The following is an 18,423-nucleotide window of genomic DNA, read 5'->3' as shown; positions in this document are numbered from 1 at the left end:
TTTTGAAATCCAAAAGTACAGAGACAGTTTGTTACAATCTCAAAGACTAATAAAAACTATGCTGACTCTGTTTGATTATATTACAATTTTCTCAATGTACTACTCCCTTTATAGTGGATTGCAGAGTAGTAGTCATTTGAACTAAATATTGGAATGTGGCCACCGTCTGTGGAACTATATCCTGGCAAGCACCGGGAAGGGTTAAGTAGAAACTAAAGATCAAGAAAAAAAAATCACAAAAAAAATGAATTCACACTCAGATCGAAATAAAGTTACTCCACTCTATTAGTGTTAGAAATATCACAGATGCAAATTACATTATTGCAAGAACAAGTGAGATTCACTATGCAGAAAGTACCAGTTTCCAACTTGAACAAGTTTAGGTTTCATTGTGTGGAAAGTTACATTAATACTGAAACTACTTTTACATGTCTATTATTTGAAAGAGAATGATCAGTAATAATCCAGAATTTTAAAAAATCAATAAAATGTTATGTGCCAGAACAAACTTTAAGAGGGAAGTTGGCAGTTTCTAAAAATCTAAATGCACATTATCTCAATGTTGTACAAAAATATTCAGACAATACACCTGAATGGCTTGGCACAATTCATGAAAATACATTACATTACTTCATGTATTTTCCATGTATTACCTTGTTGGTAAGTATAGTCCAGTGCTAAAACTTCCAAATATCTGCACCTGAAACACAATTTATTTCGCATCAGTAAAGTGGTACAATTCAGGGAACATATTTCAGCCACTGTCACAGTAAAACTGAACTACATCATTTGTTGACATTTACTGCCCACTGGTGGCTACAACTGGGTTGTAGTATTCAAATAAAATTTGAGAAGAGAGAAATTGTGCTTAAGACCAAACACATTTTCAAATACTGCTCTCTGGATCTGTTTAAGTACAAAATTCACACAGGAGGTCCTGACATAAAATTTTAAAAAACTGAAACTTTCACAGAAAATAGCATATTGCCATATGTCTAACAAAATTAAATAACTTGTAATAATCATAAGTATGTTACTGAGGAAAAATTACTGAATGTCGACTGATTAAAAAGGTTCAATGGATTTTCTTTGAAGTCAATGAACGACTCATCACCAGTTTGTGAACCTTCTTTCAGTTATCCTTGGAGAACATTAATCCCCTTTTAAGTACTTACATCAGCATTAGGCCACAGTTCTTTGATGACACTTTCTATTCTTTCAACAACCTCCATCCGCATTTTTTCCTCTTCATGTCGAGGCGAAATGTAGTTGTAGAAGTCAATAATTTCTTCATGAAGTCTGAAATATTATTCAAAAAGTTTTTTTTAAAAAAGATATGGTAGCTATTTCAATATAATCTAATAATGCACTTAAAGCAGTTACAATAGAACATTAAAATGCTTGGCATAAACAGAAAGCTCAACTTCCTCAGGCAGGATTCCTAATCCCATATTGTTGTAGTATTTCTGTATCTCTTTCAGTACTATGATTGTTCTTAAACGGGGACATTATGATTTTACTTGATGGTAATACTATACAACAGTGACAGATTCCAGAATCGAACCTAACTTGAGAATTTTCTTTTTGCAATTTACTGACCATAGTTATCAGTCACTGAATACAATCACAAAAGCCTTTCAATGTTCTTTCAACAAAAACAAAACACAAGTTTATTACATAACAAAAATAAGCTACAAACATGATTTGGAATGATTTCATCACAAATTGAAAAAGAACAATCCAATCTTTTTTTCTCAGCAATATCCTTTACAGACAACTCCAGTGAAGTACACTCCAACCTCAATTATCCAATCAATCATCTGAATTTCCGAACAAGATTTCAAGGTCCTGTAAAAGTGGCATTAGGCAACTCAGCATTCAATTATCAGTTAAACAGCATTATGACATGTATTGCCAGATAACTGAGGCACATTCGGATAACTGGCACTCAAAATACCATTTGTTTACAATCAGATCAGCATTCCAAGTGATCAGTTAGCCAAACAAAATACTCTCTACCCATCTTATTCGGGTAATCAAGGTTATACTGTAGTAGAAGGTGTAGATGAGTTGGAGCCAAGAATGTGCATGAATGGAAATTCAGATGGCAACAGATAGCTGTATAGTCTTTGGACACATGCTCAGTTATTGATGACAAAGACTCTTTGCCGGTCTACAACTATGTGACTGGTTGTCAGGTAGCAGGTTAAAATTGTGAACTAGACAGAAGAAACCAACTGATGTCCAGGGAGTCCTCTGTTCTCTGCAGTAAAAGCTACTTTAAGCTTGAAGAAAACCAGTTTATTCTTCCTTCAGCAGTTTCTGTAAGGTGTGACATTAAATTAATGTTAGACTTGTTAGTAGTATGTACCAGCTACCCTGTCTCTCCTGCCAGCCATTGAAATCATCCAGAGCAGACAGACCAAATCGCAGCATTCAGATTAGTGCAGAACCTTCTCAGAAGAACCCATGAACTACTGAACTGCTATTCCAGCCTTTTCCTCCACCCACAACACCATCAGTTTTTTTTCCTATTCACGGCTGTACATGCACACACGGATATGCAAGGGGAGGTTAAGGAGCAGAGGTTAGTGTTGACAGTTTTAACTATGACGTGGAAATGTTGGAGTTGGACTGAGGGGGACAAGGTCAAAAATCAAACACCACAAGGGTTATGGTCCAACCAGTATAAGACACAGTACTTAGAAGCAACTTTAAAACTAGCTGCCCTTGTTGAATTCTTTAATCAGTTCAGAGGTACACTGCTGATTAAAATGCAAAATTCAGATTCCTTCCAAGTCTTTGTCCCTAGATAATTAAAGGTTTTATCAAGGTACAAGAGGTGATATCTCCAGTTAGACAATGCACTTCAGGAGTGAGGTCCCTGTCAAATCTATGATTTAAGCTGAAGTCCTTTTCTTTTGACAGAAAAGCATCTTGAATGAAACAACTCCCTCCCTCCCCCAACATGTGCGTGTGCGCGCTAGAGAAAGATGGAGAACAAAAATAAAGGGAGAAAGGAGAGTGAAAGAAAGAGGGCGAGCAAAAGAGAGAGAGAGAGTGTGAGAGAGAGTGAGAGTGAGAGTGTGAGAGAGAGTGAGAGTGAGAGTGAGAGTGTGAGAGAGAGTGAGAGTGAGAGTGAGAGTGAGAGTGAGAGTGAGAGTGAGAGTGAGAGACAGCAAGCGAAAGAGAGAGAGAGAGAGAGAGAGAGAGAGAGAGAGAGAGAGAGAGAGAGAGAGAGAGAGAGAGAGAGAGAGAGAGAGAGAGAGAGAGAGAGAGAGAGAACGCGTATGTATGCATTTGAGTGAGTGAAAGAGAGTAAGTGCGTGCACATGTGTAGCATGGTTACTTGTAGTGTGACATGAACTCAAAATCACACTGAGACCATCCTCGTGGGTACCAAATGTATCTTTCAGTCTCTGTTCAGCGATGTTGTATTGTTGCATATCTCTAAATCCGCTTTGGAGGATGCTCACCCAAAAACATTGGAGGCAGAATGTCCTGGAATGCTGAAGTGCTTTCCCACAGGGAGGGAATGATTGCATTCAAGAGTTGTTTCAGTCACAAACATAAGACTAAATCTGATGCATAGAACCAGGTTAGCCAAAAAGGTATGAAAGTGTAATGAGCGAAGTTGAGAAATGGAGTTGTGTCATGGATTAGCCATGTACTCAGCCGACTGGAATGGGTTTAAGAGGCGAAACAGCCTACTCCTGCTCCTATGAGTGTACATGCGCATGCTCACACTCACAAGCATTCACACACAGACACAGTAACAGGAATTATTTCATTCAAGATCCATTTCTGTAGTAAATTTGGACCTCGGCTTAAAACAGATTCGAATTGGTGCCTCACACCTAAAGTACGCTGTCTATATTGAGAAGGGCTCCAGTGCACCACCTCAGTGAGGCATAAGTATGCAAATAATATTTATGGTACCCTTCCTGCATCTGTTTTTAAACAGAAACACTTCTTTCACATGAAAAACATCAAACAGGTGCTTGGAGAATGATAAATTTTAAATATCGGCACAATATTACCAACATAATCAACTTGATAAAGCAACACCATATCTTACTTTTGACATAAATTATTTTTAATAAGTCCTATTAACTAAATAGGAGGCATATATCTTACACAGCACTGTACCATACTAATAGTACACAATTTTAACCATGCACTCAGGTGTCTGAGCATCTGTAAATACTCATTTGGACATTGGACACTCAGCAGTCTACACATCCTTTTGACAAGGGAAATGGAAAACGGTGGCAATCACTATGAAAATAAAACCTTTTGTAACAATCTTAAAATAAATAATGAAGAAAAGGCATAACTAGCAAAGGAATTACAGATACCAAAAGTAGCCCAACCAAAGCTTGGAAATCAAGAGGTGAATCGACAACTATTTCACAATGTCTCAAAAAAATGTATCTGCTCTTGTACAATGTTCTCAAGGGGGAGAAGGGCCAGCAGGAGGTAATTATACACATTGGAACCAGCGACATAGAAGGGAAAAGATTGAGATTCTGAAGGGAGAATACAGAGAGTTAGGCAGGAATTTAAAAAGGAGGTCCTCGAGGAGTAGTAATATCTGGATTACTCTCAATGCTCCGAGCTAGTGAGGGCAGGGATATGACGATAGAGTAGATGAGGAGCTGGTGTACGGGAGAAGATTCACATTTTTGGATAACTGGAAGCTGTTTTGAGGTAAAAAAGTAACCTGTAGAAGAATGATGGATTGCACCTAAATTGGAAGGGGTCTAATATATTGGCAGGGAGATTTGCTAGAGCTGCTCAGGGTGATTTAAACTAGTAAGGGGAGGGGGGGGGGGGGGGGGGGGGGGGGGGGGGCAGGACCCAGGAAGATACTGAAGAAAGATTTCAATCTGACACCGGTACAATTGAGAACAAAGACGAGTCAAACAGTCAGGGCAGGCAGGGACAAAGCAGAGAACAAGGTGAAGTGATAAATTAAACCACATTTATTTCAAAGCAAGAGGCCCAACAGGGAAGGCAGATGAATTCAGGGCATGGTTAGGAACATGGGACTGGGATATCATAGCAATTACAGAAACACGGCTCAAGGATGGACAGGACTGGCAGCTTAATGTTCCAGGATACAAATACTACAGGAAGGATAGAAAGGGAGGAAAGAGAGGAGGGATGAGTGGCACTTTTGATAAGCGATAGCATTACAGTTGTAATTTGTTACAGAGGAATTTGTTAAGTGTGTACAAGAAAAGTTTCTGATTCAGTATGTGGATGTACCTACTAGAGAAGGTGCAAAACCTGACCTTCTCTTGGGAAATAAGGCAGGGCAGGTGAATGAGGTGTCAGTGGGGGAGCACTTTGGGGCCAGCAATCATAATTCTAAATTGGAGGAAGGCCAATTTTGATGGTATTAGGCAAGAACTTTCAAAAGCTGGTTGGGCGCAGATGTTCGCAGGTAAAAGGGACAGCTGGAAAATGGAAAGCCTTCAGAAATGAGATAATAAGAGCCCAGAGAAAGTATATTCCTGTTAGGGTGAAAGGAAAGGCTGGTAGGAAAAAGGGAATGCTGGATGACTAGAGAAATTGAGGGTTTGGTTAAGAAAAAGGAGGAAGCATATGTCAGGTATAGGCAGGATAGATAGAGCGAATCCTTAGAGTATAAAGGCAGGAGGAGTATAATTAAGAGGGAAATCAGGAGGGCAAAAAGGGAACTTGAGATAGCTTTGGCAAATTGAGTTAAGGAGAATCCAAAGGGTTTTTACAAATACATTAAGGACAAAAGGGTAACTAGGGAGAGAATAGGACCCCTCAAAGATCAGCAAGACGGCCTTTGTGTGGAGCCGCAGGAGATGGGACAGATACTAAACAAGCATTTTGCATCAATATTTACTGTGGAAAAGGATATGGAAGATATAGAATGTAGGGAAATAAATGGTGACATCTTGAAAAATGTCCATATTACAGAGGAGGAAGTGCTGGATGTCTTGAAATGCATAAAAGTGGATACAACCCCAGGACCTGATCAGGTGTACCTGAGAACTCTGCAGACAGCTAGAGAAGTGATTGCTGGGTCTCTTGCGGAGATATTTGTATCATCGATAGTCACAGGTGAGGTGCCAAAGACTGGAGGTTGGCTAACGTGATGCCACTGTTTAAGAACGGTGGTAAGGACAAGCCACGGAACTATAGACCAGTGAGCCTGACATCGGTGGTGGGCAAGTTGTTGGCGGGAACTCTGAGAAATGGGATGTATATGTATTTGGAAAGGCAAGGACTGATTAGGGATAGTTAACATGGCTTTATGCATGGGAAATCATATCTCAAACTGGATTGAGTTTTTTGAAGAAATTACAAAGAGTATTGATGAGGGCAGTGTGGTAGATTTGATCTATAAGGACTTCAGTAAGGCATTCAACAAGGTTCCCCATGGGAGACTGGTGAACAAGGTTAGAGCTCTCTGAATACAGGGAGAACTAGCCATTTGGATACAGAACTGGTTCAAAAGGTAGAAGACAGAGTGGCGGAGAGTTATTTTTCAGACTGGAGGCCGTAACCAGTGGAGTGGCAAAAGGATCGGTGCTGGGTCCACTACTTTTCATCATTTATATAAATGATTTGGATGGGAGCATAAGAGGAATAGTTAGTAAGTTTGCTGATGACACCATTATTTGAGATGTGGTGGTCAGCGAAGAAGATTACCTCAGATTATAATGGGATCTTGATCAGATGGGCTAATGGGCTGAGAAGTAGCAGATGGAGTTTAATTTAGATAAATGTGAGGTGCTGCATTTTGGAAAAGCAAATCTTCACAGGACTTATACACTTAATGGTAAGGACCTTGGGAGTGTTGCTGAACAAAGACCTTTAAGTGCAGATTCACAGCTCCTTGAAAGCGGAGTCACAGGTAGATAAGACAGTGAAGGTGGTGTTTGGTATGCTTTCCTTTATTGGTCAGAGTATTGAGTTGGGAGGTCATGTTGCAGCTATACAGGACATTGCTTAGGCCACTGTTGGAATATTGCATGCAATTCCGGTCTTCTTCCTATTGGAAAGATGTCGTGAAACTTGAAAGGGTTCAGAAAAGATTTACAAATATGTGGCCAGGGTTGGTGGATTTGAGCTATAGGGAGAGGTTGACTAGGCTAGGGCTGTTTTCCCTGAAGCAGCAGAGGCTGAGGGTGACCTTATAGAGGTTTATAAAAATCATGAGGGGCACGGATATTATAAATAAACAAAGACTTCCCTGGGGTCAGGGAGTCCAGAACTAGAGGGCATAGGTTTTGAGTGAGAGGGGAAAGATATAAAAGAGACTTTTGGGGCAACCTTTTCACGCAGAGGGTGGTACGTGTATGGAATGAGTTGCCAGAGGAAGTGATGGAGGCTGGTACAATTGCAACATTTAAAAGGCATCTCGATGAGTATATCAATCGGAAGGGTTTGGAGGGATATGTGCCAGGTGCTGGCAGGTGGATAGGTTAGGATATTAGGTTGGCATGGATGAGTTGGATCGAAGGGTCCGTTTCTGTGCTGTACATCTCCAAGACTCTATGACATTAAATTAACTTCCTTGTCAATTCAGATGCAAGACAAATCATCCCAACATGTCCAGCCCATTCAAAATCTTATAAGTTTCAATTAGATTTCTCTCCCCCCCCTCTCTCCCCCATCCCTATCCTTCTAAACTCCATCAAATATAATCCCAGAGTCCTCAAATGTTCATCATATGTTCAGCTTTTCATTTCTGGGGCCATTCTTGTGAACCTCCTCTGAATACGTTCCAGGGCCAGTACATCCTCCCTGAGATATGGGGCCCAAAACTGCACACATTTACTCCAAATATTGTCTGGCCAGATCCTTATGGAGCTCAGAAGTAAATCCCTTCTTGTACATTCAAGTCCTCTCAAAATAAATGCCACCATTGCATTTGTCTTCCTAATGACTGACTCAATCTGCAAGTTTACCTTGAGAATCAAGAGAATCCTGGACTTGATCTCTCAAATCTCTTTGCACTTCAGACTTGTGAAATGTCTCCCCATTTAGAAATAGTCTATGCCTCAATTCTTCCCAAAGTACCATATTTTACCATACACTTCCAAGTATTCAGAAATCTCATCCTTCACAATGGACTCCAGGATCTTATCCACGACTGAGGTTAGGCTAATTGGTCTGTAATTTTTAATTCTTTGCCTTGCTCCCTTTTTAAACATGGGTATCATGTTCGTTATTTTCCAGTCCTCTGGGACCCTCATCGATTCTCATGATTCCTGAAGGATCACCACTAACCTCTCCACTACCTCTTCGGCTATCTCCCTTAGAACTCTGGAGTGTAGTCTATCTGGTCCAGGCGATTTATCCACATTCAGGCCAGTTTTTTGAACAATTTCTCCTTGGCGATGGCCACTATACTCAGCTCTGCCCCCCAATTCTTGAATTTTTGGGATATTACTCGTGTGTTCCACTATGAAGACTAACGCAAGTAATTATTCAGTTCCAAAGCCATTTCCTGGTTTCCTACTATTATCTTTCCAGCGGTCCAACGTCCACTTTTGCCACTCTGCTGCCCTTTATATAATTGAAAGGAACTCTTCAGGTGTTCCTCTACATTACTGGCTAGTTTAACCCTCATATTTAATCTTCTTTTTTTGTTGGCCTCTCTTGGTTCTAAGCTTTCCAATCCTCTGGTTTCCCACTGCCCTTCACCACATCGTATACTTTCTCTTTTGCTCTTATGCTATCCCTAACTTCCCTAGTCAGTCATAATTTCCTCATCCTCCCTGTACTCTGCGTCTTTTTAGAACATAGAAAAGTTAAGCACAAAACAGGCCCTTTGGCCCACGATATTGTGCCAAGATTTAATCCTAGTGTAAAATATAGTAACAACCTATACACCCCTTAACTCACTTAACAATGTGCATGTCCAGCAGTCGCTTAAATGTCCCCAATGACTCTGCTTCCATCACTACAACTGGTAACACATTCCATGCAGTCACAGCTCTGTAAAACAAAAACCTACCTCTGACATCTCCTTTATACCTTCCTCCTAATATCTTCAAACTATGACTTCCCATACCAGTCAATCCTGCCCTGGGGAAAGTCTCTGGCTATTGACTATCTATTTCTCTGATTATTTTGAACACCTCTATCAGGTCTCCTCTCTTCCTCCTTCTCTCCAGAGAAAATTCTGAGCCTATTCAACCTTTCTTCATAAGACAAGCCCTCCAGTCCAGGCAGCATCCTGGTAAACCTTCTTTGCACCCTCTCCAAAGCCTCTGTATCTTTCCTATAGTAGGGCGACCAGAACTGGACACAATATTCCAAGTGTGGTCTCACCAAGGGACCTGTAGAGCTGCAGCAAAACCTCACAGCTCTTAAACTCCATCCCCCTGTTGATGAAAGCCCTTGGGATGAATCTCTGCTGTGTCTCCTGAATTATTTCCAGAAACTCCCGCTATTGCTGTTCCACTGTCCTTCCTGCTAGGGTCCTCTCCCAGTCAATTCTACCCAGCTCCTCCCTCATGGCTCTGTATTTGCCTTTATTCAGCTGTAATACTGTTACCGCTGATTCTATTTTCTCCCTCTCAAATTGCACAGTAAATTCAATCATATTATGAACAATGCCTCCTAAGGGTTCCCTCACCCTTAAGCTCCCTTATCAAATCTGCCTCATTGCACAGCATGAAATCCAGTATTACTGGTAACCCAGTGAACTCCAGCACAAGCTGCTCCAAAAAGTGATCTCGTAGACACTCCACAGATTCCTTTTCTTGTGAACCATAACCAACTTGATTTTCCCAGTCCACCCAGATATTGAAATTCCCCTAAGTTTGACTTTCCTATCTCCTGGTATATCTTGCACCCCAGCTCCTGACCACTGTATGGAGACCTGTACATAACTCCAACTATGGCATTGTTAACTTTGTGGTTCCTCAATTCTGCCCACCGATTCTACCCTACCTCATTTGTTACTATTGATTTAACTTCATTTCTTACTATTAAGGCAACCCAACCCCCTCTGCCCGTCTGCAATAGGATGTATATCCTTGAATATTCAGCTCTCAATCCTGACCCCATTATAGCCACTTCTGATGCCTACCACATCATAACTGCCAATTTCAATCTGCACCACAAGCTCATTACCTTATTCCTTAAACTCCATGCATTTAGATAGAATACCTTTAGTCCTGTATTAAATAGCCCCTCTTCACATTGTCATTCGCTTGTCTAATTGCTTGAAGTTTGATTGCTAACCGTTTCCAAACACACTGTCTTTTTGTATCTGTACTGGAGACTTTTAATAACCTCTCCTGGAGTTCAGCACTCTTACCTCTTCCTTTAAATTAAAAATCACACAACACCAAGTTATAGTCCCACAGGTTTATTTGGAAGCACCAGCTTTCGGAGCGCGGCTTCTTCATCTACCTGCGGGAGGCTTCAGCAATCCTGCAATCCCTAACACACAAGTGCGTCTCTCTGCTCAGAAACAAACTCTGAGGCAGCGAGGGGGAGCAAGGCAGGCAGAGCGAGGAAAAAAGAAAACTCTGGAGCCCCAAGGGAGCAGTATTGAATCAATTAACCGAATAATCAATTATCCGAGTGAAATAGTGCCCGCCCATCTCGTTCGGTTCATCGAGGTTTCTCTGTATTTGCTTTCACTTTTTCTAAGGTTGGATTACTCTCAATGTAAGGAAAAGAGCAAATATCAACTTGACTTATGGTAAAAAGATGACATTTGGTCAAATCTTTTCATCTTGCACTCATCATAACAATTCATAAATAATACCAATGAGAAGCGACTAATACATTTTATACAAGTAGTTCATGTTGATTGGTTTTGCATCCCAGAAGAGACTCTGATCAGTAGGGACATTGTCATGGAAAATGCACCAATGAGATGATTGACAGTTAACTGTCAAGCTTTATTGAAGATTTAAACCAGGCAAGTTGACCAATTATTCAAAGCACTACCCTGAGGAATGAAGTAGAAAATGGGTGTTGTTCATATTTCAAGTGAATAGGCAGTTTGTACTATGCAGCTACTTCTTAATCAATATTTCTTTAATGACTTGAGTTTGAAGGATTATGGAGATCCCTCCTTCTTTAAAATAAAAGTCAGTGAAATAACATGGGACCTTTTTAAACAAAAAGCTTCTTGGAAACCATGTGACATAACAATAATAATAATAATAATAATAATACTAATAATAATAATAATAATGTCCCAGTTGTTTAAACTCACTTCAGTAAAAACAGCTAACTGTTTATGGCTGGGTTTTGCAGCTGATCAGTTTTAACAGTGTTTGCAAGCTTGGAGTTTCTGTTTTGGACTTAGTTGGGGAAAACCTGCTAAAACAAGCTGCCCAACCTGTGTCTGCTCCTTTTAAAGTACATTTTACGATGCATTCAATGTGAAACCCAATGTTTCTTTTGCAGAATACGAGACTGAATGAATTCAATATTGCATTCCCTGAGCAATCTGTGTCAAGTCTCTGGAGGCAACTGTGCCTGATTAATTATTTGCCCACATGTGCCAACTGATCTATAGACTTTGGAACAATTTATGGGTGTTAACATAATTGCCTTCACTGTAGAGAGAAATCGGTTTTATTCCTCTTAGCTTAAAAGACTACAGTGTGTGCATGTGTGTGTTTTAGGTTACTCAAAGGGATAGCTATTTAGATTTTCATATCACAAAACTGTGTGTTAACCAATTCTGCATCTGTATTAGGTGGGCTTTGTTTCTTTTACATAAACAAGCAATCAATAATTGCTTTCTGAAGAAAACTGCCTGACGGATCTTTTCATTCCAATGCAGAGAATGCATACAATTGACAATTTTGGGACTTGAGCAAAAAATTTTCATTTATATTGCGACACATGGAGCAGGAGATCTAGAAAAAGACAGCGCATGCTGAAGTTATAAGTTCTTTATATCTGCAAAGAATAGGTAATTGTGCATTAACAGATCAGCTTCTCGTATGAAAGGGCACCAAACGAGGAGTTCAACTAATAATCTTAAATTGGTTATCAGCATAATTCTAAGTAGGTGCACAATTATTGAGCAAATACTATCCCATTGCAGAATTACATTTAACTTCAGATATTTTTGAATTTTCCAAAGATGTTGCTGGGATTGGAGGGCTTGAGCCTCATGGAAAGAGTGAATAGGCCAGAGCTATTTTCCCCAAAGTATCAGAGGCTCAGGGTTGACCTTATAGAGATTTGTAAAATCATGACGGGTATGAGTAGGGTGAATAGCCAAGGTCTTTTTCCCAAGGTAGGGGAGCCCAAAAATCCGTAAGACATGGGTTTATGATGAAAGGGGAAAGATTTACAAGGGACAACTTGCTCCTTTTCCCTTTAGCATCTTTCTTTTCTGAAGAAGGCTTATGCCCAAAACGTCGATTCTCCTGATTCTTTGGTGCTGCCTGACCTGCTGCGCTTTTCCAGCAACACATTTTTAAGCTCTGATCTCCAACATCTGCAGTCCTCACTTTATCCTTCTCACTCCCAAATATTAACAAATATGTGTTCTGTAAGGTTTTAAACTAATATTTCCACCACATAAGGTGGCCAGGGATGGCAAAAAAAACACCAGTATGCCTTGGCTGTTAGGCAGAGCTGTCCACAGCAGTTCTACAGAATCACCACCATCTTGCCGAGTCCTACTGCAATATTCTATTTTATCCATATTCCTTTTGTAATAAACACTTTTGTTGTTAAAGCAAAGTCTGCAACATTGAGTGCTTACATTATGAGAGACCACTTTGGTAAAACCAAAATAAATAAAATTGTGATCTATCAAGCCAGGTTCATGTCTGGGATTTGACTTGCCCAGTAATATCATCAATTGGAGTCATAAGACAACTTATGAATGTGTGTGAAATATAATGAGAAATCACCTGATCTGATCATTTCACAGGATGGCTTTGATGTACCTTAGTTCAGCATCAAGTCTGCTTGGTGAACAAACAACTTGGGCTTTTTACTCACTTGTGGGATGTGGGCGTCACTGGCTGAGACATTCTTTCCCATCCCAACTGCTCTTATCAAGGTGGTAGTGAAATGCCTTCTTGAACATCTACAGTTGCACAACACCCTTAGAAGGATTTCCAGGATTTTGATGAAGTAACAATGAAGGAATGCCAAGTCAGGACAGTTAATGGATTGGAGAGAAAGTGGCAGTTGGTGGTGTTCATATGGTGTCTGCTGCCCTTCTAGATTTAAGTGGTCCTTGGTTTGGAAAGTACTAAGGATCTTGGTAAATCTCTGCAGTACATCTTGCAGATAGTACACACTGCTGCTACTGAGCATGGATAGTGGAGAGAGTGGTTGATTGTGGATGTAGAGTGAATCAAGCGAGCTGCTTTGAATTGGATGGTTTCAAGCTTCTAGAGTGTTGTTGGACCCACTAACCAACCAGTCAGGTTGGGGAATGTTCTATGACACTCCTGGCTTGTTTGTCTTGTAGATATTGGACAGGCTTTGACGAGGCAGAGAGTGAGTTACTCGCTGCAGTATTCCTAGCTTCTAACTTACTCTCATAGCCACTGTATTTATGTGCTGAGTCCAGTTGAGTTTCTGGTCAATGGTAACCCTATTGATGAGGTTGCTGATAAGATCAATTCTATAGCAAGTGTAATTGAAGGAATCCCATGTTGTTTATTACCTAATTAAGGTGGGCTTGCAGTAACCAGTAGTAGAGAAACCTGGCAGAGTTCTCAACCAAAGAATCATCTGATTGGACAATTGGAAAGGTGAATTTGAGCACAATGTAGAACACATCAGGATTTTTGCATGTAATTGCAAATCAACCATAGCAAACCATATCACGCAAATATCAGAAATATGCAAAGGATAGCATGTTATGCATCATTCACTCGAGGACACATTTCTCATAAAATTCAACAAAATGTTTGCAACTGCAGTGCCTGGAGGGGACACACAGCAACAACAACTATTTGGGCATACATGGTGTGTTGCCAGAACTGAATTCCACTGCGCAAACTGCTGAATTCATACGTTCAACCAAGACCGACTCATGCAATGATAGCAGATCCAATGATAGTGTCGCAGTGCAAACATTCATGGGTTCCTCAAGTAATACATGTGAGCCATGTCAAATCAGCACTTAGACACAACATTGTGATCAACAGGCAAGTCCTGTGTGGCCTTTGCAGATGTGTGGAAATCTTATTCAAAACTGTCTGTAGCAAATTTCCCAACCATTTTCCCATTTTAAGTCACACAAAGCCAGTCATGGGTAAGATAGGGTCATTAGTCTTGCTTTGTACACACTTTGTGCCTGTTCCAATTACAGTAAACAACAATCGACAACATTCTCTGGTTCAATCCTCAGGGCAATGTCTTAATCAGAGTGAACCTACATAAATTAATACCAAAGAAAGTTGGCAGGTAACTATCATTTAACTTCTGCAATTTCTATAGCAAGGCTTCTATCAGAGTCCACTTATTAACAATTAATATACTATTCTGATACAATATAAAAATGTTGGCATTCATACAAATTAAGCTCATGACTATCAGACAAAATGCATCTTTTCACAATACTCAAATTCTATACTACCTGAACAAACATTCAGATGCAAATCAGTAAATCATATTTCTAACCAAAAATTGACCTTGGCATTACCGAATTCTTGTTAGATTAACTGTTTAACTAGTAATGGTTAAATCAGAGGATCTACATGAATTACGTAAATCAGAAATTGGCCAGTTTTTCTGTATAAAAGATATTTAATTGAAAGCCTACATTTGGATAAGCATGCACTATGAAGAGCGTGCAGACACTTTTAAACAAGAAATGATTTAGAACTTTAACTGTTCCTTCCTTCTCTCTGAGGACATCTGCCATACCATGGACTGATTTCACCAAATCAGGCTACTGCCAAATCTATATAAAAAAAAGAGTCACAAATGTAAGCTATTGGCCTGTTTAAAAAAGAAACGAGGTCAGTTCCTGGTTTGAAAAACTGACCAACATGGAGGGGTTTGTTTAGTGAGGAAGTGTGCGCAGATTGTGTATCAAGTTTGTAAACTTCAGTTTCCCTCTGGGTCAGGTGATTTATAAGTCAAATTTGATTGCAAGAGATTGCCTAAGAAGCAAAACAGGGTACCAGCAGAATCAAGTCCCATCCTCATACATAATCTATCATTCAACTAGAAATCTGCCTGGATCTCTATTTCTGCATATTCTTTTTACAATTCTCCTCAAGCCTTCACACGAGGTTAGAAAAATATTCAGCAAGAGTGGCTACTGCTCATCTATAACCTTAGAGTGGGAGAGAGACTTGTTGCTCATATCTTAAACCGAGAATCTTTATGGCAAAAAAGGTCATTCTGCCCACTATGTCCATGACAACCAATAAACAATTCTGCCTAATGCCACTTTCCAGCTCAATTTCAATGAACTCTGCAAATCACAATACTTAAAGCGTGCATATCAAAATATTAATTTTAAGTGCAATTAGTATTTCTGCCACTAGGATCCTTTCAGGCAGTGAGTTCCAAACCCCCCCACCCCATCCATCACCTTGAAAGAAAAATAAATCTCAATAACACTCTGGTGCAATCACCAGTAAGGTACACAGTTCTCAAATGTGGTAGCGAGCACTTTTTAGAAAAAAGAGTTCCATATTCTATACATTATCTAGAAAATAAAAACATCCCACCTGCCTTCTTAACCATCGTGCTACCTTCCCAGGTCTACAGCATTGCAATCAAGGTCCCTCTGCTCCTCTACTATTTAATCATATAGTTCCTTGCCCGTCCCAGATGCATTATCCTTTTCCATGCTCAGAAAAATAAGCTGATGCGTTCCTACTAAATGCTCTCCTACCACCACTTCCACCAGACAAAAGATACAGAAGCTTGAATTATACATACCAACAGGTTCAAGAACAGTTTCTTCCCGCTGTCATTAGACCAATGAATAGACTCTAACTTCAAATAAACGTTGATCTTTATGTTGATTTTGCTTCGCGCACCTCTGTAGAGTGTAATCTGTACGCCTCACCTGTCTAAGCACCCTAATGATCTCTACGTTCCGGCTTGCTATGATCTGCCGGAACTGCTCGCAAACAAAGCTTTTCACTGTACTTCACTCTTCACTGCTCACGTGACTACAATTAAATCAAAATCAAATCTACAACTTTATTCCCAATAACACCTATTAGGATCACCTATAAGCTTCACATCTCTTGCATAACAATTATTTAAAAAGTTAAATATATTGTAAAAAGCTAAGTCCTGTGGGCCCTGTGTAGAAATAAAACACCAATCTCCCGTTGGCCTTTGTTCCCCCCACTGACCAAGTTTAGATCCTATGAGCTTACGGTTTTGTCCAGCCTACAACCTTAGTAACTGTCTCTGTTAGATAAGATACAGAATATGAAAGCAGGGAGGCTGTGCTGAAACTTTAAAAAGCTAAAATTCCATGCAGACTACAAATGAACTATCTTCTCATTGCTTCCTCAAAGCATTCATCCAATTTAGTCAGAAATAACTTTCCTTTAACAAATCTCCATTCTTTCAAAAAGGCATGGATTAGTCAACAATTACTACTAATAGTGCACCTCAAGTATTTTAAAAATAATTTCTCATGATGTTAAGTTGTCTGAATTACAATTAAATCTGCTCCACTCGTTCCCCCTCTAAGTTTACATAAAATTTGTTTTTGGGATGGGGAGGCCATCATTTTCTCGATTTCTTTAATGAACATGGTGATAAGTTGCCTTTTTATACTGTTAAAGTCAATGTGGTGTATGCTCACCCATTGTGCAGTCAGGGATGAAGTTCCAGGATTTTGACCCAAGTGCAGAAACAGCACCACAGTTCCAAGTCAGGATGATGACAGATTGTGGGTAGGAACTGCAGGAGATCATTCTATGCCTCCACTTGTAAAGTGGTAAAGATCACAAGTTTGGAAGAAGCCTGGGGGAGTTGCTGAAAATATTGTAGATGGTACACACTGCTGCCACAAGGTGTCAATAGTGATGGGTATAAATGTATAATGCGATTGATCAAATGGGCTGATCTTAGTCTCAGTGGATTGAGGCATTGCATAGTGAAGCCAGGACATTTTTAAAAACTTTTCAAAGACTGGATATCTTGTACATGCTGAGATAGTCAATAGATCAATGGAGAAATGGGAGGAGGAGAGGGGAAGACAACAGAAAAAGGGGTGGGGATACAGAGTGGGTCAGAGAGATAGACAAAGACAGACATTTAGAGAAAGAGGGATGGGGGAGGTGTTGATGAAGCAGAAAAGGTCTAAAAAGATGGTCTACACATCAGAATTCTGAAGGAGATAGCTGAGGAGATTGTGAAGGTATTGGTGGTGATCTTTCAGGAATCATTTGAGTCAGGGAAGGTCCCAGAGAACTGGAAAACAGTTAATATAACACCCTTGTTCAAGAAGGGAGGCAGATGGCAGGAAATTATAGGTCAGTTAGCCTGGCCTAGTTTATGAGTAAGATTTGAGAGTCCATTATTAAAAGGAGGAGATTGCAGAGGACTTGGAAGTGCATGGTAAAATAGGATTGAGTTAGCACAGCTTCATCTCGGGGATCTGTTTGAATTCTGATGTAACAAACAAGTTAGACAATAAAGAGCGAGTGGACACAGACTCCCTTCCGTCCAACTAATCCATGCCGAAACATAATCCCAAACTAAACTAATCCTACCTGCCTTGGACCATATCCCTTCAAACCTTTCCTATTTGTGCAGTTATCCACGTCTTTTAAATTTTGTAACTGTACTCACACCCACCACTTCAAGAAGTTCACTCCCACATGCAAACCACACTGTAAAAATATTTGCCCCTGTGGGCAAAGACGTGGCAGGTGGAATAAAATGTGGGAAAGTGAGAGATTTTGCACTTTGGTAGGAAGAATAAAGGGTAGACTATTTTCTGTATGGGAAAAGCTTTGGAAATCTGAAGCACAAAGCCCTAGTTCAGAATTCTGTTGAGGTGGTCATGCAGGCTCAGTTGGCAATTCGGAGAAAGTGAGGACTGCAGATGCTGGAGACCAGAGTTGAAAAATGTGGTGCTGGAAAAACACAGCAGGCCAGGCAGCATCCGAGGAACAGTAGAATCGATGTTTCGGGCATAAGCCCTTCTTCAGGATTCCTGAATAAGGGCTTATGCCCGAAACATCGAATCTCCTGCTCCTCGGATGCTGCCTGGTCTGCTGTGTTTTTCAAGCACCACATTTTTCAATTCAGTTGGCAATTAGGAAGGCAAATGCAATGTTGGCATTCATTTCTTGGTGGCCAGAATACAAGAGCAGAAATGTACTGCTGAGACTGGCTTGTCACATGAGGAGCAGTTGAGGACACTGGGCCTGTACTTGGAGTTTAGAAGGATTGGGGAGGGGGGAGAATCTCACTTAAATATACAGAAGACTGAGA

At 40.2% G+C, this 18,423-nt stretch overlaps 1 protein-coding gene across 1 annotated transcript in view; it reads right to left on the bottom strand.

Moving 5' to 3' along the window:
• Window positions 1–18,423, bottom strand: part of tent4b (terminal nucleotidyltransferase 4B) — a 94,710-nt gene that overhangs the window by 53,747 nt on the left and 22,540 nt on the right. Inside the window, exons 2-3 of the mRNA XM_072547324.1 lie at window positions 1,176–1,299; window positions 654–700 (exon numbers count right to left, since the gene is read on the bottom strand). Of these exons, the coding sequence (XP_072403425.1) occupies window positions 654–700; window positions 1,176–1,299 (171 nt within the window). The remainder of the gene's footprint in view (window positions 1–653; window positions 701–1,175; window positions 1,300–18,423) is intronic.

The sequence above is a fragment of the Chiloscyllium punctatum genome, chromosome 26, assembly GCF_047496795.1.
Source record: "Chiloscyllium punctatum isolate Juve2018m chromosome 26, sChiPun1.3, whole genome shotgun sequence".
Lineage (NCBI taxonomy): Eukaryota > Metazoa > Chordata > Chondrichthyes > Orectolobiformes > Hemiscylliidae > Chiloscyllium > Chiloscyllium punctatum.
Note: the sequence above shows the minus strand (reverse complement) of the source record. Positions and strands in the feature narration are given on the sequence as shown.